Source organism: Alligator mississippiensis, chromosome 11, assembly GCF_030867095.1.
Source record: "Alligator mississippiensis isolate rAllMis1 chromosome 11, rAllMis1, whole genome shotgun sequence".
NCBI lineage: Eukaryota > Metazoa > Chordata > Crocodylia > Alligatoridae > Alligator > Alligator mississippiensis.
The window spans coordinates 35,223,263-35,249,393 of record NC_081834.1 but is presented as its reverse complement, the minus strand read 5'-3'; the positions used below and the strand labels follow the sequence as shown (position 1 = coordinate 35,249,393).

The 26,131-nt window shown below is 40.7% G+C and overlaps 1 protein-coding gene across 1 annotated transcript in view; it reads right to left on the bottom strand.

The window, feature by feature from the left end:
• Positions 1 to 26,131, bottom strand: part of TRPM1 (transient receptor potential cation channel subfamily M member 1) — a gene marked incomplete at its 5' end in the record, with an annotated part of 87,857 nt that overhangs the window by 42,634 nt on the left and 19,092 nt on the right. The window contains 10 exons of the mRNA XM_059714911.1: positions 401 to 541; positions 3,252 to 3,302; positions 5,288 to 5,422; positions 5,976 to 6,149; positions 8,588 to 8,688; positions 10,381 to 10,453; positions 15,834 to 15,957; positions 20,470 to 20,644; positions 24,371 to 24,542; positions 25,876 to 26,000. Coding sequence (XP_059570894.1) covers positions 401 to 541; positions 3,252 to 3,302; positions 5,288 to 5,422; positions 5,976 to 6,149; positions 8,588 to 8,688; positions 10,381 to 10,453; positions 15,834 to 15,957; positions 20,470 to 20,644; positions 24,371 to 24,542; positions 25,876 to 26,000 — 1,271 coding nt within the window. The remainder of the gene's footprint in view (positions 1 to 400; positions 542 to 3,251; positions 3,303 to 5,287; positions 5,423 to 5,975; positions 6,150 to 8,587; positions 8,689 to 10,380; positions 10,454 to 15,833; positions 15,958 to 20,469; positions 20,645 to 24,370; positions 24,543 to 25,875; positions 26,001 to 26,131) is intronic.

The window sequence follows — 26,131 nt, the reverse complement described above, 5'->3', positions numbered from 1 at the left end:
GCTGGCCCAGCCATCCCTGCTGGCAGCCCAGCTACTGATACTGCCCCATACACTGCAGCCCATGGCACAGAAGTGCCCAGGTGTGCCTCTGCCGCTATCCATTACTGTCAAAATAACTCCAGGAGGTCATGCTTGCACTTAGGACTGAGAATGGCATATATTACACAATAGTTAGAAACCAAGAGGTGTTGAATGTGAACCACCTGTACAGGATGTTTAGTACATCCTCAGACCTTACATCTTGGATATTTTGCAGTATCCCCATGTTAACCTCAGAAGCTATCAAATGAAGATCAAGTTAAATCCTAAAACATCTGTTTTGCATTGGACTTATAGCAGTTCACAAGGCTGAAGTGCAGAATTAGTTATTTTGGGAAACACAGGATTAAGCTGTTCTTACCCTCTTTGGTCCAAATAAATTATTGTAAAGGGTCCGGAAACTTTTTCGAGTGTAGTGGCAGCGGTAAGCTCCACCCATGAGGTATTCAAGTACAAGACCGATATCTATCAGACTGATATGATAATCTGGTGGAAGATTTCCCTAAAAAAAAAAGAATAAAAATGAATTTTTAGGATACATATCAATACTAAGGTATATATAGAGTTGCCTTAGTTACACACACTATTACGTGTTTATACTGATACATAATAGCCTTTATAGCTAGTGACCTTTACTTCCTAATATTCTGATTTTATTAAATACTGTTATTTCCAACTATTGAATATTTTCACTTGGGGACAAATGTCTCTATGACAGAAATGTAGTTATATAAAAATAGAATTGTAGTTGTGGTTATTGGTATTGAATAGGTCAGAATCAGTCCAAGTCACATTTCTTAATGCACTGCATATTATTTAGGCCATGGAAGAAGTTGAGCACATTATAGTTTTAATATGTTTCTGATAAAATGAATGTATTGCAGTATGCTTAACTTAATGTAGCTGAAGATTGATGCACATACTGTAGGTTGTATGTTCAATAAACATTCTGTCATTTAATAGATTTTTATTTTATAGACGGCTTACTCAGTTTAGTATGAACATTGTATATAGATAGTAACCAACCTTCTTTTATGTCTGTGATGTTAGAAAATTAATCTAACACCATTTATAATTAAAAATGAAGTTTTTATGATAGTCTTGAAGTTGCCTTCTACAAAACATTAGTGATGAGAGTAATCCTTGTTTTCGTGATTAGTTCTTTTGTAGTCAACAGAATTGCTCATTTGAAAAAGGTTGTACAGGCTGGCAACAAAAGGCCTCAAGTTCTTTTTGGTGAATTAATAAACCTGAATGTTTAAAGCACAAATATGTCCATGTTTTATGAGTTTGGATAATCCAGCTACTCTGAACACCTTTGGGGTTTTTAAGATTTTATCCATTCTAAGAATTCATTTTGGCTGAGATAGATTAAAACTGGCTGTATCCCTTAACAATGCCTCCACCCGGAGGCGAGGGCTAAGAAACAAGTCCTACCCAGTCTTTCACATGCTGCTTATACTACGTGCTGAAAGGGTTGTGTGGTCACGCTTTGGTGCATATACTGAGATGCTCTCAGGAGCTCAGTCCCAGGAGTGCTCCTGACAGCAGCCACTTGGTTTTTCAACATGCAGCATGGAGCAGGAGCAGATGGGCAGGGCTTATTTCTCAGCAGTGATCACAGGATGGGATTACTGTGCAGACAATAATAGTAGAGGCACAGAAGCTGTAGATGCTGCTTAACTGCCAGGCTTGGGCACATACAGAACTGGAGTGCCTTTATTTCCTGGTTGCTGGCCTCAGGCTCAGCAGGGAAGCAGGGCAGACATGACCCAAGTAATAGGAAAGACTCTTACTGAATTCAACAGATTTATTATCAAGTCTCTGATGACAAATGAAACTGCAGCACTAGCACTAAATTAGGATTTTTATAAGTTAATTCTAATGCATGCAAGTCAGATGTTTTCTAATTTTTGTTTTTTAATTATGGCACTTACCTAGGGTACATCATGCCGCTAATATAGCTACTAAAACTACCTTGTTCCTTAGAAAGGTGTTTGTATCTACTGCAGCTTCCATTGTACAGATAAGTATTCTTTCACAGCATTGTTATCTGCAAGTCCCAGCCCATTATTTAAAGGAAGATTTAGGTTAATCTGCAGTCCACATTTAGTAAACAAGTAGGTTGTGTAACCTGTGTTTTCATATTGCTAAAGATTGGACAGTTATATTAAACCTCCCAAAGCTATGACTTGAAAACTGTTTTACTGTGTTAATATTCTTTTTGCACACAACAGTAACATTTAGTCTACAACATGACAGAGCTATAACTATGGTGAAGGAGCTAAATTCTAGGTGAGCAAATCACCTCCATCTTAACCCAACTGAATCCCCGAGACTGTCGCTGAATGAGGGTGAGCCAGGGGAATACAATGAAGAGGAGGAGGAAAGTGGACAGGTAGAGAAGAAAAGAGTTAGAGTTAGCAACACTGAAAAATGTAAACAACACAAAATAAGATCTATGACTTTAAATTATGAAATGGCTTAATATGAATTATACATTAACTCAGCGGCAAGACTTTCACAGGTAACTTTTACTGGAGTCAATGGGAGATTTCCTTACAGAAGAAATACTGGGCATTCTATGCTGTAAAAAGATATGTGCAGTCCCCCACCAAACATAGTGAATTTAATATTAAACCTTACAGTGATAACGGATGATAACAGAAAACTGAAGAGCAGAAAGGAGTGAAAGTGGCATTGCATGGGACATGTAAAAGGAATTTGAAAAACACACAAACAAACAAAAAAGAAGAAAATAATCCTGCACTGACAGATGGATAATCGAATAGGTCTTTTCTGTGTCTAACTTTTCAGATTCTGTAGTTTTACCAGGCAACATTTTCCTCTTATAATGTTGTATGTAAAATTCCTTTGACATCAGGGGCAGATCCAGAGAGGGTGCAGTGGTGCGCTCACCTGCCTTTCACTTGATGCCATGGGAGCAGCAGTCAGATATTTGTTTTAAGTTGCTAAATGAAGTAGGAATTTCTCTGCCCCCTTTCCTCTTCATGCCATGTTCCATCCCCTCCCATACCTGCCATTGCCACTGTCCCTGCTGACCCAGGGGTGAGGGGCTCCACAGTTTCTCCAGCCCTGCTCCAGCTGGGCTGTACAGTAAGCCATTATTTTTCACCTATGTCATACTAACTGTTCCCATAGGCTTGTTCAGTTAAACAAAACCCCAGCATCTCTGAATAGTGTCAACATACCTTTTTCACTTCTCTGACTAGCAAATGCAGTGTGTTTGGTGGACCCAGCCTCTGAAACAGAAACGATTTAGAGTTTGTTAATGTTTTAATTCTTTATATTTCTTAGAAATAAATATGTGCAGTTATCTTGGATCATTAATGATTACAATGTGGTCATCAGCAGAACAGCACACATGTACATACTGGGGTTTTTTTCTGTAGATAAAATGACAGACACACAACTGGCTCAAAATTATAAAGGCACAAAGGGAATTGTGCTGCACTCAGTCTACGGATCTCAGGGCTGTGGTCCATCCCCAGATGCCTTTTGTTTGCTTTGATATAAGCTAGATAAAAGGAGGTACAAAGGCATCAAGAAACCTACACAATGCAGGAATACCTTGACTGAGACATTTTACTCCTGGGTTCATACCAGAGAAAGTGGGGTGGGAGGGTGGAAAGGGGGTCTATGAGTAGTTCTGCCAGGCTCATGTCTCTAAAGAATCCAGTGGAATATTCTGTCCATGGCTTGATGCAAGGGAGAAGCTGATCCTATAGCATACAGTGTTATGATAGGCAATGTAGATTAATGAAGTGTTTCTCAACCTGTGGGTCATGACCCAAAAGTGGGTTGCAAGAACAGATGAAAGGGTCACAAACAAATTTTAAAAACTGATTCTCCTTTAAGTAGGAAAACATGGAAAACTGTGGCTTTTCCCTGCAGGCCGGCAGAGTTCCAGCCTGCAAGGGGCTGCTTAGGACCCCCCCACCCCATGCCCCACACCGCACCCCTCCGGCCCCACACACTGAGGGGCTAGGGCCTAGGGGTGGGGGGCAGAAGGTCAGGAGTGAGAAGCGCCGGCAGGGCCAGGGGGCTGTGTTCTACTTAAACTATTTACTGGATTGGGGCTGTCCAATGTTTACAAATGGGTCCTGGTTAAGAAGGGTCCTGGCAAAAAAGATTGAGAACCACTGATCTAGTGCACAGAGCACTGGACTGGGCCTTAGAAGATCTGGTTTCCAATCCTGGTTCTGTCACTAAAACATTGGGTGATGTGAGGCAAAGTCATTTTGCCTCTATGCCTTAATTTCTTCAACATAAAATAGAATACATAATGTGCTTTGTGGCCAATGGGGGGGGGGGTTCCTCCAGAAGCACTTTTTTATTATTATTTTCAGTGATGAAGAAAAGAAGAAAAGAATAAGCAGCTGAAAAGTCCACACCTATTGATTGATACTATGATTTTAATAAAAAAATTATAGAATTACAGGAAAATAGGGCTGGATGGGACCTTTAGATGTCATCTAGTGCAATCCCCTCCCAGAGGCAGGATTATCCCAAATCCATTGTCTAACCTATTAGTAAAACAACAGTCAACCCTGACACAACCACAAGGCATAACACCTAACCTGCCACAGGTAACCCAGGAGGACAACAATAGCCAGTGTCCTGCTGCTGCTGCAAGCGTTGTTAAAATATGCTCAAAGGTCCAAGGAAGAGGGCCATGCCTTCCACTACAGAGGACAGCAACCCTCCCCCCACAAGTTGGACAATGGGCACAATTCTATCCTAACCCCAAGTACAGCAATCAGCCTGACCCTGAGTGGAAGGGCAAGGCCCTCTGGCTAGGAACTTCCAGGTTTAAGTTGCAGCAGGAGCACTTGCATACCCAAGTCAAGATACCCACCCTGGCTGCAGCCAATGCCCAATGCTTCTGAGGAAGGCAAAATAAATATACCCTGACTGAAATAAAAATAACCTTGACAGTTTTTAATATTCTTTTGTAAATACATGATAAACCACTGGAGCTTTGAAAAATGGCAACAAGCTTAGCCATAACTAATACTGTGTGTGTCTGAAACTGTTATCAAACCATGAGTTATGAGAGTGGCTCCCTCTAGCACTATCCTACTTCCATGTTCTGTCACTGCTACCAGCTTTTCATGGACTGTTTTTGGCAATTACTGGAAGAGAAGAGAGGGAAAGGTACCATGTTTAAACACAAACACAGTAGTAAAATTTGCTACAGTGCCTTTTATGATCACAGCTCACTCACAGTATTATAAAGCTCTTCTAGTCGAGGAATAGTAAGAAAGCATTGCATGTTCACTCCATTTTCAATCAGGAGTTTCACAAAATCAACTCGATCCAATACTAGTGCATCCAGCATAGCCTGCTCCAGAGAATTGACCTGCAAGTGCAGAACAGAGAACATGGAAACAAGCAATGCAAACAGTGGGCAAGTGAGCAGTTCATATCTGTAGCTGCAATTCAGAACCTAGTCCATTATATAACAAAAAAATTCATGAGCTATGAACTGAAAATGAACCTGTCAAAAAAGCAGACAGAGAAAGAGACTGGAAAAGTTATAAGCATTACAAGCAAGTGAAAATGACTACTTGGAATAGAAATGCTTGTGCAAACACCTACACTAAGCCTACTCTCAGTAGATAAATTTAGTACATAAAAGAGCTCTCATAACTGGAAGTACTCCCAGTACCTAGGAATAACACTTGTGCCTCATCTAAAATTAATTCCATTCATCCTCCATGGGATCAAATGCCTTTTCTCTTTACCTTCAGGACCCTGAAGAATATTTAAGGGCTGGTACTGCATTTACTCTCTAATTTGGCTTTAAAATAGGCAGTGTGTATGAATGTGTAAATGAAATAGGTGGGACACAGGAACGAGACAAACAAGATCAAAGAGCAACAACTCAAAGGCGGATCCCACTTTCATCTCACCCAATTCAGTAGTTCAATCTTCCGTGGATCCATTTCTTCTTCTGGCTCCTCTTTTGCTTTTCCTCCCTTTTTCTTCCCTTTTCCTTTCCCTCTGGGTGCTTTAGTTTGAGCTCCTGGGGATTTCTTCTCCTTCTCTAGTGCTGTGCCATCTGTAGCTGCCAGGCTTCCTAAAGGCTATGTTGAATAATGAACAAAAATTGAGACCGTACAGTACAGTGACAGAATGTGTCATGGGAAATATTATCACTACTTTCTATGTGGCACTCCATTTATTCCCTACGGGGAACACAAGAGGTAGATGAGCCACTGCCATAGCTAGCACATTTGGATATCTTTTAGCTGAGACAGACAATAGAAAGGTACAGAGTGCCCCAATTACTATTTCTGTTGCTGCTCCTGTTGCCCACCCAGAAGAGCAATACAATACAAGCAGGAGAAAATTATATTCTGTATCTGGGCCTTGGCATATTAAAAGATTTGCCCTTGCAAAAGGAAAATAGTTGAAAAGACAATGCCTAGGATACAGTGAATTCTCTGCTTACTCCATGTTTTTTCCCCTGAACATGAGGCACAACAATCCTGCAATACACTTAAAAATCTATGGGATTCATTCCCTCAGTGTAAATAATTCTTCCCATTGCCTTAGTTGTGTGATTTTTAAAATTTCTGATAAGCAATAGCATAAGGAATAGCATTAAAAGTGAGACAACACCAACATTTTATGGTAGGCAGGTTAGTTTGAGACTTCAAACAGCAGCAAGTGCGACATCTGGGAAGATGTTGAGTATGTCCAGGCATTTTACCTTCTTTTTCCCCTTTAACCAAACAGTGGTTTGCCAAAGTGAAAAGTAAAAACCAATGAGCAAAATGAGGAGAAGGGAACAAGGTTAGTGTATGTGCTTCAAGGCCATTAAACGACACATGTATCAGGGGTAGGATCAAAGAGGGAAGTGTAGCTCATTTTCATGCTGGAGATCAAGTTTATATTTATCTCTCTTCCAACAAGAATTGTTGAATCTACTTGTCCCTAGTTTGGAAGGCTGAACTTCAGTTTTCCCTTGGAAGTAACCTCTTCTCACACATGTACTAGACCAAAAGTGACTTGTGCACAGTGCAGAGCATGCTAGGATAACATTTATTGTCTCTTGTTCAAAGGTACTGCAGTTTGCTCCGTCCCACCCACCATAAAATTCTTCTACCATGAAAACACTCACAAAACAGGACAAAAAAGTGTCTATCTCCCATCAAATACTAAATTAAGAATTCATATAGTTGAAATGCTAATGAACTAAAATTGGCTCACTATTTGTTGACAAGTAAGAGGATGAAGTAGGACAGAGGAGAAATAGGACGTCTATGCCAGTTGGTATTTTTTTTTAATATAAGCACAATAATATGGAGATTAGAATCCTTTCTGTAACAAACTGAACTAATAATTATAGTAGTAGTAATAATTATAGTAACAATAGCACCAATAACAACAACAATAGTAATAACACTTTGTATTGTTTAGAATCTCTAAATACACTCTGTAAAACGCTGCTAATGGCCTTTGAGTATTGGAAACATCCCATTATTGTGAAGGAAGAAATAAAACATAATGTGCAGGAGTGTTTAAACTGCTGAGGTTTCTAAAGGAAGTAAAGCTCAGCGTAGTATGTAATGTCTATGGAAAGTATTTACATTAGTGCCATTGTATTATATTTAATTTCAGGAAAGACATCTGATTAAAAAACAAAACAAAATAAAACAAAACCTCCTCTAATGGATTTAATCTTTCAACTCTATTCCTCAGAACACTTTGTAGCAATTTGACACCAGCTGGTAGGTGCACTAAAGCAAAAAGCATCAGTGCAGCAAGCCACAAAACTGGTTTAAATAGACTTTTTTTTAGTTGCATGAATGAATCCAGTGGGTCCAATTTTCAGAAGTACTCAGAGTTCTATCCTCACTTCAGCAGGGGCAGTATTAAATTGTAAATGAGTTGGAAACAAAAGTCCCATTTCAAAGCCTCGGGAACTTTTGAAAAACTCTGTCCCTAGATTCATTTGCTACTATCCTGTATAATAACGGCGTGATTTTCATTACCACTCTTCTTTTGGTGGTCATGATCTTGCCCTATTAATTCAGTTTGGAATTTTCAGTGCTGCCTAAAGAAGTGAGGCATTCAATTCTTCCTCAGTAACTTGGTAAATAATAGCCCTCCTGAAGTTTATTAGCAGTTAGTTATGTTCAGGTTGCCAGAAGGCTATGCAGAATTCCTAGAAGATGAAGTTCTTTGCAAATGATCAACACTACTGATACCCCAGATGATTTTCCATAATTGTGTTTCTTGCCTGAAATCCCATAAAGAAATCTTCAGTTAGTGTATTTGCTAATTTTGTGCTACAGATTTTCATTTCAAAAGTGTATGGAAAGACTCTGTTATTAACTTTATTTTTTGCAAATAACAAACAGGCAGCAGGCAATACTCCTGGAATATTCCGATAAGACCCCAACACATAATAGCAAAAGAATTCAACCTGACAACTGTCACTGTCAGGAAAGGGACATTTGGTACTTGCTCTAAATTGTTAAAGTCAATTTAAATCATCTGGGAAAAACAGTTTTACCGGCCAGTGATGTCCAAAGACAAAGATTTGGCTACGTGCAATGTCTACGCGATTCCAGGCCAATGCCAAGCTCAGCTGATCTGGTGCAGATGCATTGGTGCCTAAGGAAACAGAAACCAGAATCTGGTATTTCAAGCTTCATGTAAACAACGAGGCAGGACAGCACTGTAATTTAATTTTCTAGCAATTAGAAAACAACAGAGCTGTTCTATCACTGGTGAAGATGCAAGTAGTTCTACTAAAGTCAGAAGAACTCTGCTGCTTTGTTGAAATTTAACCCAATAATCCTTTCAAAATTGCAAGTAATAAAAGTTCTCCTGTGTTCTCTGCCGCTCACCAGGAACTTTTGTCCCTTACTTGTATTAGCAAGAGTGTTAGCATGGCTGCCTCAGCTAGCATTAGTTGTACAGCACTACTTTCTGTGTATGTTACTTAAACAAATATTATGAAGTATAAACTGTAAAGGATGCTTGTCATACTTGAACCCAAACATTATAAATGAGAAATGACAAAATAATCTTGAAAGGTTCTGGCCCCACTCAGAAAAAAATCTACATTATAGAAGTGTTAAAGTGGAGAGTGTGCTTCAATAGGATGTACTGTAGTTAGCAGCCAAAGCCAACATTACTCATTTCCAGACTTCATAATAGTTGAATTATTTCAAATCTTTGTACAGAAAGCAGTCAGGAGATCCAGCCAATTTCCCACTGCCATATAATCCTTCCTCCCTATGAATCACCCATCTGATTCATAAATTGCAAAAGGCAGGGTAGATTTGCACCTTCTGGCTAACCAAAGTAGAGATGTCTATATCTAGCACAAATTTTTGTGGGCTGAAGCTCACTTCACCAGATGCTATGAAAGGATGTGCACAAAGCAGCCAAACTTTACTTTTATACCTATTTTTTTCATTACATTTTTCATTACATTTCATTTTTTCATGACCTTTCATACATGAAAGGTCAAACTCAATAACTAGGGGATTATTGGAAATGGATTCCATGGCTCAGGGATGGGATTTTATATTATTGTATTATTTTATAATGTTGAATTTTGTGTATCATTTTTTGGAAAGTTTAAGGGACTAAGCTAAATTTGGGTGAGAGGCCGTAGTGACTGCTGCCACTCCATATTAATTCCCCTCTTCCTGCAAAGAATCCACACCAAGAAATCTAGATGTTTCCTGGGACTTAGTTCTTTTGAAAGGCCCTTTCTTCCTTCCAGCCCATCTGAATTTATCCTTACTACTATTTCCCTTCCTGTCCACAGATTATAATCTGGTCCCTTTATCATGCATGTGGGAATTCCAATCTTTTGTCTCACCCTATGGATCCTTCCTGAAGGTCCCTTGTTAAGTGAGCAGGTATCAACCCCCAGAATTAATTTTATTATAGCAGTTTTTGCAGCAAAAAATGCCAAACCCAAGAGCAAAGGTGAGGGAAACAGTTAGGCCTTTCAATACTTGAGTCGTTTCTCTTGAGCATAAAAAAATGTGGTGAATCTCTTCACTGTTATTTTCATTTTCATACTGCTCAGAACTGGAGTTCAATGTTGAAACCCCAGAAGAATGACAGGTACAGCCCAAGTGAAAACTTCAGGCAAAAGATATGAGAAAATACTTACTTGGCATATCATTAATTTGACCTGAACCCAAACACCAAACATTTTTTAGATTACTTATCTGAACTCATAAGGACAGCCAGAAGTTTTGGCATTTAGAGTGTATCTCAGAGGAAGTGGAATTTTATGTGGAGAAAGTGTGTGTATCCTCCCTGGTGCTTGTGTAAACCCACCTTTTAGCAGAGCAGTTAAGATAGACATCTCAATGTCCTGCTGTCCCTCAGAGCCCATACGGAACACAGTGATCTAAAGGAGAGCATAAAACCAAACACGTGCAAGGAGAATGAGTAAAAATGCAGGAGGAAGTTAAAAGAGAGAAAGAGGGAGAGAAGGGAACAGACAAATTTCATATTTTTTAAATGTTTGGACATTTTCATAATTCCCATTTGCAAGCAAATATTTCTTTGAATGTCAGATTTCAGCAAATAAAAGTGCATAAAAGCTTTCATGATACCTGTGCTCTGGTTTTTGATCAACAATGCAACTGGTATAAAACATAAATCAAAATGTTGCTGAAATTTGGCATTGAAATACTGCAGATGGACCTAATTGCAAGGCTTAGTTACCATGTTAATTTCTACCACTTTTTAGCCCATTCTAATACCTAACATGCATTAGTATTATAACCAGCCAGCTAGTACCTAACATGCAGATCTGTAACAGTACCACTCCACACCAGGCAAGCTGTGTGCTGCCCAGGCCCAGGGCAGTGCTGGCTCTTGTGCTGACTGCAGTCACTTCTGTGGCAACATCTGCTTTTGCAGCCCCTTCAAAGGCAGCATCTGGGGCTGCTGCCCCAGGCATTCCCCTCCAGTCCCCCCACCTACACTACTCCTGACATATCAAGGATAGCTTTTAAAAAAAAAATCAAATTTAACACATCTGGGAGGTGAGGTAAGGAATACATTGTCAAAGTAGATAAACAGGTAAGCAAAACTGAACATTGGCATCAATGTTTAGTTCAGTTACTTAGAAAAGTTCATCGTCCCTGCCTTTCAGAAATGTTAAGTGATGTGAAGCACTGCAGTGAAAAAAAAAGAACACGAAAATAATATAATGTAGATTCAAATACATGACAATATAATAGTATTAAAATTATATGTAAATTCTACATAGAACTAAGGGTTGACAAACTCACCTCCACATAAAATCTTCCTTTCTTGTATAACCTAGTGTTAACCTTTAAGGATGACAATTTTCCTGATGACCTGTATTGATTTTGTACATATCCAAGGACAAGAGTTCATTACACTTACATTTAATGGAGAGAAGAGACACAGGAAAAACTATATTCCTTTGCAATGAAGTAGGCAAAGTGATAAAGGAATCATCTGAGGTAGAAGACTTGCTCAGTCATGCATATGATAACCCTGCTCAGGACAATCAGTTTGATCCAAATCTTTCAGCCACCTCTACTTAATTACTGCCTAACTTCTGTGCACCACATGAGGCCTTCTCTGACTTGACCTTTTAATTTTGACCAGTTCGACTAAGGCAAGGCCTTACTCAGTTCTCATTTATTCTGACAATTCTCTTAGGAACTGACTTCTTTATGGTCAAGTGTTCAAATATTAATAGACTTCCTACTGGGTCAGAAAACACTGGCTTTACAAGGTAAGACCTGGAAGGGTAAATAGGCTTAGAGATCAACTACTTTCATTGAAGGTATGGCTACAGCATGCAAAAAATCTTGAGACTTAAAAGCAGCACACAAATGTGAATGTATCAACAGCACTTTTATGCTTTCCCAGAAATCTAAACATGTTTGGCTTTGATGTGCTGCAACAAAGGTTAATGTCTTATATTGTTAGACCACAAATATTTCTATGTGCTATAAGAAAGATATACTGATTTTTCTATCATATATGGTTATAATATTACATAGTAATGCTATATAATGTAGAATCATTATAAATGATATAGAAAATAGTATTTGTGTATGGTTGAATGCTTTGAATATTCAGTTTCTACTCAGCTCTTTTGAGTAAGCATAAAGAAAAAAATTAACAATAATGCCAAAATGTGGCCTTTCTCTGGGAAAAATGGAATCTGGGAACTAAGCAACATCAAAACCTGAGAAATTTGAGATAAAAACAGAAATGCCATCTTTTCTCATGAAAGCAAATGCTGAACTCCCCAAGCAACAGGGGAAGGTTGATATTAGGAATGATGAGTCCCTCTGAAAATGAATCATTACATGTTGAAAAGAAAACACTTTTGGGATATACTGGAAACTACTAAGACACCAGCAGGAAATTGCTCTTCTAGCATTTAAGCAGTTAATTTTTATGTTAAAGTTTATGGAAATTTATGCAGCTGTCTCCTTGCCAACTGAGATAACTATTAAAAAATGAAAAGTCATGGCCCTGAGCCAGAACTGTGAATGTTGAGTGACAGTAGGCCAGTCTCTAGAGGAGCAGTCTATGTGTACCCCCACAAATCCTGTGCAAGTGTGGGACAGGTTTCCACTCCAATCCTGTCTCCAATCCTAGAAATCCTGCCTCATGATTGGATTAGTAGATCAGGGATACAGGGTGAGTATTTTCTGGACATGCCCTCTGACACAACAACAAGCTTCATAGGTCCAGTTCACTGACATGATTCACATTACAGGACTGAGTGCTTGTCTAGCTGCCAGAATATGGGATCACATTAAATGTGGCTGTTGAAGGCCATATACAATATTGAACAGTTTTCATGGTGTCACACATAAGGAAGAGCCTCAGCTAAAGTCTGGAATCTAGAGGAAAATATCAGGTCTTTAAAATGCTAATACTAATGCCTAGCTATATAGCAGGAAAAGGAAGCTAAGGTCTCTAAAATTCATTACATCTCTATATTATAATTCCAAGGTCTTTGCTACCCTGTTTTGTATTTACTGAGAGGGGTATTATAATATAATAGAGAACAGAGCTGGCAATGCTGAAGACAGCATTCATTTGGTGGAGGGATTTGATGAACTGGATTTCTGGATGTTCTGTTTGCTGCTCTTTATCCCCAAACTGGGCCATCAGGATTAATATTTAAGCTGATAAATTTGGACTCATAATTCCCATTATTTACTCTAATTGCTAAATGCCCATTTTGTAACTTACAATTTTTGGGGACAGCAGGGAAAGGGAATGACAAATAATTCACTGATTGATGCTTTCACTGTTGGAGGCAGATTATATAAAAAAGATAACTTGTATAATGTGCGACCCAAGGATTCTGAGAAGGCTTCCTAGTGGGTGTTTGGATGCTGATTAATATAATGATGTTGACTTGGGCTCTGTAATGTGTTTGTGCAATCAAGTCTGAAGTGGTGTCTTTGTTGTGCTACGCATATCAATACTACGCAAGCATCCTTTTGATGCGGACACACACCAGAAACTCAGAGCTCAGTTACACAGATGCAGCTCTTGCTGATTATGACGAAGGCAGCGGAACTGATCTCATGGAATCTTCCTCTCAACTTCACCTATTAACTGGACCCAATTCTAAAGTTCTTTCCTGATTGTATTTAAGCAAAACCATCACTGAAGACCCAGCGCCATCTATATAAGCAAGAAACAGGAGATGGAACCTACTGCCTTTACACACAATGACTAACATCTAAGTCTATGAGCAGTCTCTTTCCTTCAGTCTAACAAAGGGCTAAATAGGATCATATGTATAAACTTCAGGATTAGGTCTGGGTCAAAATGTCTGTATTCATTTTATCTTTGAAACTCTAAGCTCTCATAATAAAAGTGCAGATAGCCTATTTAAAATTGCCATGGCAAGCCTGAATCAAGCAATCTGAAGTTAAAAATAAAGAACATGTATGTTCTCTGTTTTTAGTGACATTTCTCAGCACATAACGCCAGTTTATGTTAGATGACATGCTTATAGTGTGTCACTGACAAAGCAGACATTTCAAGCAACCAAAAGAGTACTGCTTGATAATGAAGTGCAAAACAAATGACTCCATATTGGTATGAGCAAGTAGACTCATAAGAACATAAGTAGTACCCTACTGGGTCAGACCAATGGTCCGTGTAGCTCAGTATTCTGCCACCAGCAGTGGCAGAAGTGGATGCTATATGGGGAGAGCACCAAACCAGATATCTCTAGGGTGATCTATCCCCTATTTAATACCCACCCTGGCATCCACCATTTATTGGTTTAGAGATGCCAGAGGAAACATGTCTAGCCATTCTGTTCATTTGCCATTAATAGATCTATCAGCCATGAATTTATCCAGTCCCTTTTTTAATCTGACTATGCTATCTGTTTCTATCACCTCCTGCAGCAATGAATTCCACAAGTTAGCTACATGTTGCATAAAAAAGTACTTCCACTTGTTAGTTTTAAGCCTGTCACCTATTAATTTCAGCAGGTGCCTCCTAGTTCTAAGGGTTACTCTGGGACTTGGTGAACAACAGTTCCCTGTTTCACTTGGTCCCCGGTCTCCACCCTTCATGATTTTATAGACCTCTATTATATGACCCCTGAACCTTCTCTTTTTCAAACTGAAGTCTTAGTTGTATTAGTCTCTCCTGGTCTGGCAACTGCTTCAGACTCCTTATCATTTTGGTTGCCCTTATCTGTACCTTTTCTAATTCTGCTACATCCTTTTTGATATGTGGGGACCAGAACTATACACACCATTCAAAATGTGGGCACACCCTGGATTTGTATAGCGGCATAATGATTTTCTCTGTTTTGTTTTCCATTCCCTTCTTAATGATATTCAACATTTAATTGGATTTTTGGTCACCACTGCACACTGAACTGATAGTTTTAGAGAACAATTTACAACAACTCCAAGGTCTCTTTCTTTCCTGAGTCATAACAGCTAGTTCAGAACCCAGCATTTTGTACATATACATTTTTCCCCTGGGGCGTTACCTTACACTTGTTGATGCTAAAGTTCATCTACCAAATTTTTTGCCCATTTATTTAGCTTGGTGAGATATTTCTGCAAACCCTCTCCATCAGCTTGGGATCTGACCACCCAGAATAATTTGGTGTCTTCTGCAAACTTGGAGATTTCACTGTGTACCTCCATTTCCAGGTCATTGCTGAAAATGTTGAACAAATAAGGGCCCAGCCCACTCTCCATTCAGATGTCCCCTTGGAGTTCTTTTCTTCTGGAAATCCTTTCTCCAATTATCTTTCCACCCTCCATTGTATCTGATCTATGTATGTTTGTGAATCACTACACAATGCAACATTTATAGCACTCTACAAAAAAGATAGATTGTAAAATCTGAGAATGGTATTTAAAAGGAGGGGCAGTGTTGTACTATAGCAATGGATTTCAGCTTTTTAAGACTCAAGACACCTGTTGTTAGGCTCAAGGGACCCCTTGGAAATTGCCAGTTCTTTGTCTTCAATTCGTTTTTTTACTTTGGAAAAATAATAGAGAAATTGTTTGTAGATAACTCAAAAAGACTACAATATGTCAGGGGTTTTGACATTATGGATTCCTATTTGAAATCTCTGTTTACTTTATAAATTATACATAGGTGTTTACACACCAAGCAGTGCTAATATTGGATAGCATTCCCCATCATCCTTCAAAAGATCTTTTGACACCCTGGTTGAGAATCACTATACCATTACAGAGAAGCCTTTTGTGAATGACCTTTATGACACTTACAAGTTCCTTTTTCTTCATACATTCCATGAGAATGACAAACAGCTGATGGGCCTGGTTCCTGCTGTAGTTAAAGGTTTTCTGAATGGTGACTAGAAGCTGGTCTCTCAAAGATTCACTTATTACCCTAAATGGAAAGAGAAAGAAAAAAGAAGAAAGATCAAGGAAGAAATGACCAGAAATAATCTATTTTATGCCACAATTTAGAAAGAAACATTTTTTAATACCAGCTAAGTGTTGTCATTTTGAGAATCTATAATTTACCCACTGTCGCAGGGCACCTCGGTGCTCCTGCTCCTAGAGAGGAGAAACTGCCAGGGAGAGAGCCCTGGCAGAACATAATGAGCACAGCTGCGAGTTGCCGGGGCAACTAATAAGGATCAGCTGGCCAGAAGGGGGGCAGGGCCTGGCCCTCATAAAGCCCAGGGCTGAGGCCAGGCTGGTAGTTCCCTGCCAGCAGCCGGAGGGGCAGGGGCAGGGGCAGGGGCAGGGGCAGGGGCAGGGGCAGGGGCAGGGGCAGGGGCAGGGGCAGGGGCAGGGGCAGGGCAGGGCAGGGCAGGGCAGGGCAGGGCAGGGCAGGGCAGGGCAGGGGCTAGGATGTGAGCATTGCAAGAAATGCTCTAGCTGAGTGAAGGATGGCAGCTCTGAGAGGTTTGAGCACCATGGTTTAGCCAGATGGCTTTGAGTTGAGTTATAGCCAGGAGGCTCGAATTTATGTTTGCTTCTGATATTACACCGGTGGTTTGGGTGAGGCTATAGGGGTTGGAGGAGGCCTCATAAAGGGCCCCACAGTGATGTGGGGGCCCTAGCGCCAGTCAGGGCACAGTATCCTCATAAAGGGAGGAACCCCAGTGGTATGGGAACCCCGGTGCCAGTGAGGGTGTAGTGCCTGTGAGGGTGCAGTGTTCTCAAGGAGGAACCCCAGTGGTATGGGAACCCTGGCGCCAGTGAGGGCACAACTTGCGGGGTACGTAGACCCCAGCCCCAGAGAGGGGCAGCTTTGAGAAGCCCTAGCGCAGGCACGACGAGCCCCAGAGAGGGGGCCGTATTATTAGGAAGCCCAGTAGGGGCACAGCAACCCCAGAGAGGGGGCCATATTATTAGGAAGCCCAGTGCGGGCGCGGTGAGCCTCTGAAGAAGGGCTAGTGCGGCGATAAACCCCGGAGCAGGGTGGAGTGCTGCGGTTGCCCCCGGTGAGAGGGGGTAGTGGCACGGTGAGCCCTGGGAGAAGGGGGTAGCAGCGCGGTGGGCCCGAGAGTCAGGGGGCATTGCCGAGAAGTCCCCAGAGTGGGCGCAGAGAGCCCCAGACGGGGGCTGTATTTTAGAAGCCCGAGTGCGGGCGACATTACAGGGAAAGCCCCAGGAGGGGGCACTATTGCAAAGGCCCCAGACAGGGGGCGACATTACAGAGAAGGCCCCAGAGAGGGGCAACGTTACAGGGAGGCCCTGAGTGGGCTCAGAGAGCCCAAGAGAGGGCAGCCCAGAAGAGGAGGCCCCAGAGAGTGGGGCGAGAGTACATAGAGGAGGCCCGAGAGACAGGCCGTGTACATATAGAGAGACATACCAGCGTCTATCCCATCAGTGAGGCTTGGGGCATGGTATTAGGGGTTGGTAGGAGCCACGCATAGCCCATAAGGCTAGGGTGCCTGGGGAGCACCCATCATACCAGGAGACCCCCAGGGGGTCCGGGAACACATGGGGACAGAGGTCCCAGCTAACCGTGCCCAGGGAGCCGTAAGGCAGCCTCCCAACTTTACCTCAACATCAAAGACGTGGTGGGCGAGAATTTGAGGGTGCCCTTGGGCTGACTTGGCACGGTGAGGGGGCCATAAGGAGATCACGGCCCTCCTATAGGACCCCGACGTGATGCCCACAATCTGGGGATTTGATCAATGTAAGATTAAGGATTAAGGAAATGAGTTAACAGACTTCAAAAGAGGTCCAGGTCCAAACTAGCTCCTGAGCACCTTAATTCTGAGGCCAAAAGATTGCAAGGACATGGGGGGGGGAGGGGTCTTTTCAATCAGAGATGTAAGGGGTATTAAAGCAGAGCAGTGCAGGGACCTTTCATTGCTGCTACATATTGGGTGCATCTACATGTGCCATTAAGGTGATGTGACAAACTCTGGCGCAGTTCATGCTGGAGTCAGCTGCTCCTGGGCACAGCATCTACAGATGAGCTTGGGAGTACAGCACTTTGGGCTGAAGCACAGCAGCCCTGGGCTCCAGGTGGCAGCGTTGGGTGGCAGAGGGGCTGGCTGGGGCATGAAGGTGCTGAAGTATTGGGCTAGGCAGAAGGCAGCCCATACACTTTAGCAACTTTGTGCCCCAGCCAGCCTCTGTCACCATCTACATGTGCATTTCAGCAGAGTAAATTATGCCACCATAGGGCAGTACTTTCCCTGACAGTACTATCCTATGGTGGAGTTAATTAATTTACTGTGCCCTAATACCGACACATGTTTAGACTGTGATGCTTTACTGCGGAGCTAATTAGTCAACTCCCCAGTAAAGTGCATGAATATATGCACCCATATACCTCCTTGTGAAGATGAATCAAGGATTTCAGTCTCTAAGGATCTCAACAGGATGTCTCACAAGACCACTAACTTCACCTCATAATACTACAAAGCCTCCTGCATTCACCTTATGGAATGGGATTTTAGAAAAAATAGAATGAAAGATATTTTGCTGCCAGAATGTTAATTTCTACTAGATGAACCTGGCTTCACTGTGGAAGATTAATTTGAATTTTTTTTATTTTTTATAACCTTTTGTCATAATCATCTTCACTTTATGGTTTATGCATCATTGCCTGTTCCAACTTCAAAAGCTTTCAGACCATTGTTTCCATCTGCTTTCTTCTCTTGTAGACTGTAATTGAAATTTTTGACATGGGTGAGCTACCAACCCTCATGATCTGGTCTCCAGATCTGGCCTCCGGAATAAGAGATTTAATTTATAATAATAAATTATTGTATTATGGCTGCTAGATTGGATTTGTATGTGGACTATGATCTTAAATGTTGCCAAGGTACCTCAAAGCTCATGTTATAGGCCTATTAACACATCAAATAAATAAAACCCCATAAAACAAAAAAAATCTATCTGAAACCACTTCAGAACATTTTTAATGATTTGATTTGACTTGTTAAAGCAAGATGAAATGTGAGCCCTCTAACCTCCACCACTTTTTTTCATAAAATACTTTTATTTCCAAGAAGATGTCAAATATTCCTAGGAGGCATTCAGAGAGCAATGAGAATGCTGAAGCTGCTAACTTCAGTAAAATTCAGAACTCATCAGAAAGTTATTTTTTCTAGGGATTCCAAAGATTCCTCGTTATTGAGCTTTAGCCCTCTAGCCTCATCACACTTATCTTACCATTGTTATCCGATGGAAAAAACAGACCTAGTGTTGCACTCACTGGAAGAGACAGCCATACAGCAGATAGGTATCAGGTAGACTGATTTCTGATAAGTTACTTCAATTATATTTGAGGAGACTGAAAACATGGCTGAGGGGAAAAAAAGGAACTTTTATTCAAAATAGGGAAATGAGGGTAAACCTGTCAGTAATAAGATGCTGAATCAAAAATATTAGCAGCTTCAGTAAATTGATGGGCTTAGACTTACTATGTAAAAAGTAATAAATATTGTTTGCATTGAAGGCCAGAACTAAAAATGGACTTAGGGGTGGCAGTGCTGAATACTGGGCGAGGAATTCACAAGTGCTACTTAGGTACATTCTTTACATTTTTTATACTTTGAATGCGAGTCTTAGGCCCCCAGAGCATTTATACACGTGCTCTGGAAGGCATGTGGGGGTACGTTGAATGAGCTTAAGTTCAAAGCTCCCTGCCACCATTTTTCAGCACAGGGATGCTGATACACATGATGCTGGAGGCTGCTGGAGCATGTTAATTAATCAAGTCTTCTCTAATGCACTGGAATTACAGCACATTAGAACAGGCTCCCTGCATTAGGAGCCTCAAGTTTTGGGATTCATAACAGGAGCACACAGGGCAGGAAAATGCCTACACCTGCCAACAGAAAACACCAAAGGGATGGGTATTTCTCAAACCCCACTTCTCTCCTGATTGCAAGTGTCTATGTGAGACTGAAAACCACATTTAAATCATATGGTTCACTCTTCTGTGACAGTGACCCTTTCAGTAACCTAGTGTTGAGAAAACTCATACAGGAAGCGGGATGTGGATTCAATTCCTTTCTCATCCTAAAAGAGTACAAAAAGTCACCTTTCTCACTTACCAGGAGAGTACACTAAGCACACTGCACTGCTCCAGAGGGTCTGTGTCCTAAACTGGAACCAGTTTAATTACAGCCATACAATGCTTCAGGGAGGCCATTCAGCAGTGCTAATTAATTCATCAAATAAGGGTTGGACTCAACTCATTTCAGTGTGTCAAAATATCCCATCAGGTGATAACAACTTTTAGTCACCACCGCTTGGGCAGGAATCCAACTGGTAGCTAGTGCCTAGTGAAACACAGGGCAGCATTTTTTGTGAACATTTTGCCCCTTTCCTGTTAAAACAGGCATTGAAGCCTGGATTAAAGACAGCACAATTATTGCCCCATCCATGCCTTGCGGCATTACCAGCTCCTGTAAAATCTTACCCCCCTTCTTCTGAGTATTTGTGCGCAAAGGACAGAATGTCAGATGCTCGTCCGCTGCCATCACAGATCACCACGGGGAGAGGGGGCTCTTCTCGCAGACATTCCAACACAATTGAGATCACATTGGGACCTCCTTCAACTATGAGCCCAACTACAGGCACACCTTGTCCCAGTCCTAAAGAACAAACCAGACGTGCTATTAAACTCCAACAGTGTCAGGGTACATTACAGAGAGGGGAATACATGCATTGTATGTGTTTATGGCTTCAGTGTAGGCCATAACAGTTTGGGAGTTTCAGGAAAAAAGATGGAGTTAGCCATACTGTGCAATAACTTGATAAATATCCCTATGCTGCTTCACTGCTCCAAAGGACTGAAGCAAAATGCCTCCCAACCCATCTTCATGTAAACTTACTTCCTTTGGGTCTTCTACTTACTATTCACTCAAGTGGTGATCTGTTTTGCAATCTCAGGCAACATAACACATTCAGTTTCTCCTGAGAGAAGCCACAGTACTGTCCTCTGGGCTCCCAGGATGCTTTGCTTCTGCTTTTCCTCCCCTCCCCTCCCCTCCCCTCCCCTCCCCTCCCCCAGACTTTGTTGCTCTCTGGATTCTGCTGATCCAGCCAAGCAGGGACCAGAACATGCCCCCTTCTCTGTGGGACTCGGCATGGAGCTGCAGGGAGACACAGATGCTGAGCAGTCTGGGTCAGTCAATCAGGGCTACCTTGAGCATGTCTACATGAGCTGATTTAAGGCACTTTAGCACAATTTAAGGTGTGTTATTAAGGGCATCTACATGTGTGTGCCCTTAATGTACCTTACAAATGGCGATTTTAGGTTATTTGCACCTTGCTTTTACAGGTATCAAATGTAGGTGCAAACAGCTAAAACACATTAACACACATGTAGATGCATTAAAGCACATTAACACTGTGTATGGACTAATTTGGGATTAACTTTAGTCCCACATCAGTCCACACACATGATGTTAATGTCATTTAACATACGCACGTGTAGATGAGAGCCTAAATCGCCTTAATGTGCATTAAGATAATGTGCATCACATGTAGGCATGCCTAAATCCTTATGTACTGCTGCCATTGTCTCTTGGCAGATTGAGGAAGACTTCTGAGCATGCTGAGATATGGATACATGCCTCCCGGGAGCATCAGCACTCAGGGTTGGATTAATGCATAGGAAAACTAGACACATGCCTGGGGCCCTAAATAACGAAGGGGCCCAGTTGTGCTTATTTTACATATTATAATTGAGTGAAAAAAGTGGGGCCCATGAGTTTGTTTGCTTAGGGCCTACTAAACGGTTAATCCATCCCTGTCAGCACTGCAAGCTCTCTGCTTTTCAAGGGCTCAGCATTCAAATGTCTGCTCAGGCATCTCCTGGTAAGTTTTTCTACCAGGAAAATTCTCCCAGGTCATTTGATTATGTGTATGCAGCCTCAGTTAGATGGGTATCTTGTTAGATTTACAAATGGATTTGCTCTGCTTACTCTATGACCTTGTTGGCCCAGTTAATTTTGTGATGTCTCTCACCTACTGTCTTTTTGCTACTTTGTCTCTTGTTTGTTACTTATACATCATGTCTTTAGTAAGACGACATTTGCCTATGCTTTCTTATAAGACAGACATGTAAGCTTGGTCTCTTCTTTGTCAAACTGAAATGTCTGGCCGATGCACGAGATGACAATTGAGCATCCCTTTGTTGTCCCTGCCTCACTATGATCTCCAGGCATAGGATGACAAAGGGAAGCCCACAGGTCACATGGTCACTGCAATCTTGGTCAAATGATCACTTACAGCATGAGAAAATGTAAAGCCAATGCCATCACATATAAGTTGACTCAGTTTTTAATTCTTGACCAACTTAACATAAAAAGGTTACACTTATCTAGTTTTCTAGTAAAGCTAATTGAGAACCTATGAAAGATACCTATATTTTCAATCCTGTCAATTTAATTCCTTTTTCTGAAGATCAGCCATGACGTGGATTGGACAGCACTAGGTTCCTGCAGACTGGCCAGCCACTAGCTTTGTCCCGTCTCTGAGCTGGAGGGAGCACAGAGACTGGTGCAGCCTCTATGGCCATTAAATCCTTACCCATTCCTGGCAAAACTTTCAACAGGGGTGCCAATCAGTGCCACTTACAATGGTAATATTTTTATGGTGTGGTAGTAAGTGGACCAAAGCCCTGCACACAACATGCTCTTAACTCCTGTACATTTTCAGATTAACAGCTTTGGTCTTTAGAGGGCAAAACCACCAGTTAAACAAGAAACAAAACAAACAAATCCCCCAAAGCTTATAAAAGAAATTTATGCAGCATGTCTTGTCTCTTAGGCCCTTAGTTCCATTTCTCCTGAACTGATGATTTGTTTTATGAGTACTACACTTCTCTCATGTCATACACCTGCAGATGAGTGTCTGCTGATGGCCAAGATAACAAAAATATAGTTAGATTATCCCCTTTATAAGTGTGTGCAAGTGCTTGAAAGAGAAACACACACATACATCACAGTACTAAAAAACATGAACCACTGTTCAGGCCTTGTTCAGTTCATTCTGTCTGCTACAGGAGAAAAACAATAGGGTAAGTATTTCCAGAATGTTTTGGTTACTAGTGGACAACACAGATGCTTTAGGCTTGATTTCTGAATGGAGGTAACACTAATTATCATTAATATTTACTGATTAAAATGGAGCAGGGGGCTGGATCAAATGATCTCGCAAGGACCCTTCCAGCCCTAATGTCTATGAAATCTATGAGTCTTTCCAAGTCTAGTTACTTGAAAGAACTCAGAAATCCATTTCTGGATTTTGTAAAATTGTCAAATACAGGACAGATACTTAAAATGTTTTGTCTCTATGCCCTCAGTCTTCTGATAACAGACCTGAGAGACTCAAACAAATGATATGCCAAAGAGGAAGCAGGAAAATCTTTAAATAATATGCCAGTTTTCCTTTTGTGCTGGATTCAGTTGTAAATATCCACCTTGCCCTTTTGACCCATTATGTAATCATTATTTTACTTAAAATAAAAATCATTACTGTTGCACAATCATACGAAAACTTACCTGTGTTCTTTTATTTAGTTCTTTAAGATGTTTAAGATTTACAGTAATCAGGGTGGTAGAAAAGAGTTAATGGAGAAGAAAAACTAGCAAAGAACTCTCTCAGGAGAAATTGTAGAAATACATTTGATAAATGATTTAGAAAGGGAAGGACTAAAGAGCACAACACTTTAGAAATGAAAATCTTAAACCAAATCTTCTGGAGGTGGCTTTATTAAATAGCCAAATCTTTGATTGATTGATTAATTAGGAGAGAATTTTGAGCATGACATGTACAGTGAAACTCAAGGGAAAGAATACATATAAAACAAATAAAAAATGATGGCACAAATTCTTGGAAACAGGAACCACCAACAGTAACAGAATGCTAGTAAATGTGAATTAGATGAAATATCTGTCCCTGCTGGGCATTAAATGATGTCTTTGAACACTGTCTGGTAGCAGACAAATACTTTCGTCTTCCTTTGCCTTTGCCCCCTCTCTTCCCTTAAAGTCTCATGTCTTTGAATTTTCTCCATATTATTTCTCAACTTCTCTTTCCCATTTTAGATCCTTACTCTTCTGCATATTCCATCCTGCTAAGAATCAGGTGTTCAGTATTCATAAAGAGGAAGCATATTTTATGTTTCAATTACATTGGTAAAATTAAACATTTCAGTAAACATCTGGCAAAAAAAAAATCAAATTACAATCCCACAATGTTAAATTTATTATTTCAATTATTTGATTTTATAATTAACACTAATTGTTTTAATCACACTTCCTTCACGATACTGTGTTTACAGATTGTTTGAAAATTCCCACAGCACTTACGTGTGTTAATTTTCTGAAGGGAGATGTGTTTCTCCAATTGACGTCGCAATTTAACTTCAGCTCCATATTTGCCCAGTGTGCCATTGTCTGCTAGGATGAAGTGTGTGTGAGAACTGTTGAGGACAGAGAGCTTACTGAGAGGGTTTGACATTGTCTGGTAAACTCTTGTCACCTGTCAAATAGATAAGGATACCATAAGTGAAAGAGGGAGAGGGATGGCTTTATTTGCTACTAATACATGTGTTGCAAATTCACTGCTACAGTTCCCAATACCAGCATGTACATTATCGCAGAAAGAATCTAGCAGTGCAGGCCTTTAGAGTACAGTATGGTATAAAGGAGATTCTCTCTCTCTTTAGCTATTCACAGCCATATGACTTTCAGACATTCCCCAGAGAATGGGAGTCATATTTGTGTGCTTCCTCATGTGTTCCTTGCCAATTATTAATCCACTCTTCATAATCACTGTATTATGTATTTGCTTCCTCCATTAAAAAAGAATTCCCCTTCTTTAACACCTGGAGCTCACAATATTCACACTCAACAACCATTCTGTACACATGCAAGGGCCTTCATCATTTCCTAACCAAGTACTTGATTAATAACGTGGGTGTTATAACCCAAGACTTTCCCCTGTACCAAAAGAAGCCCTGCATCCCATTCCCCTTTCACTAAATTGGATCTGCTTAGCTCTATACACTGTACTTATTTTTGTTGACCAGACAGCAAATAAGATGAATACATAATAATGTTTTTTTTAAAACCCTTTCTCCTCAACAGCAACCAAAAGTACAAGTATCTCTAAAACAATTATTACTTCATTAGCTGCACTGAAAACAATGCATGCTTCTCAGTTTGCATGAATTGTCCTGTATGTCATGAACAGTAAGCACCTGAGATATTAGACAGTCATGTGCAATATTATGGGTTTCAAGATTGAAATCATAAGAATGTAAGTGCCATAATGGGTCAGACAAATGCTCCATCAAGCCCAGTAAATTGCCTCTGACTGTGACATGGATGTATGCTACAGAGGGAGAGCATCAAACTGGAGTGATCTATCCCCTATTCCATACTCTTCCTGGTATCCACCATTATTGGTTTAGAGATGTCAGAGGAAACATCTTCAACTGTTCTGTTCAATAGCCATGAATAGATCTATCACCATGAATTCATATAGCCCCATTTTTAACCATCATCCATTAATCCTTATGTCAACGTTTCCTATTTTCTCCTTCCTGGGATTAAAGTTAACACCTACAGGGTCCTTTCTTTACCCTCTATAAATGAGACAGAGTCCCCACCCAGTTAGTAATGCCTACCTCTTCTTTCTTTAGCAAAACATCAATTCCAGAACACACATTAACATTACCTCTTGATGCATTTTGGACACAGTGAAAACACAAACATGCACAAACTGAAAACAGATAAACCATGTCCTTTATTCTATGGTTGACAAGAATAATATCTGACTACAGAGGGATTTTATTAGAGAAGAAACTTACATCTTTCCCAAGCAGATCCTCCTTGTTTTCTACAATACCCCATGGTGCGATTCCTATGGCACATATGCGTCCTCTGGACTTGGAAGAATGATCCTTCAAGGCATCTCCAACATGGCGAATTACACCTATAGGCACAATGCAGTTAAATTCACTCTTGACCCTTTTAAGACTTAAAAGGAAAATGCTGGCAAATAGTTTGATACCTGCCTCTTGGCTGAGTAAATTAGCCCTCTGTGCTGCTGTGGCTGGACTGCAG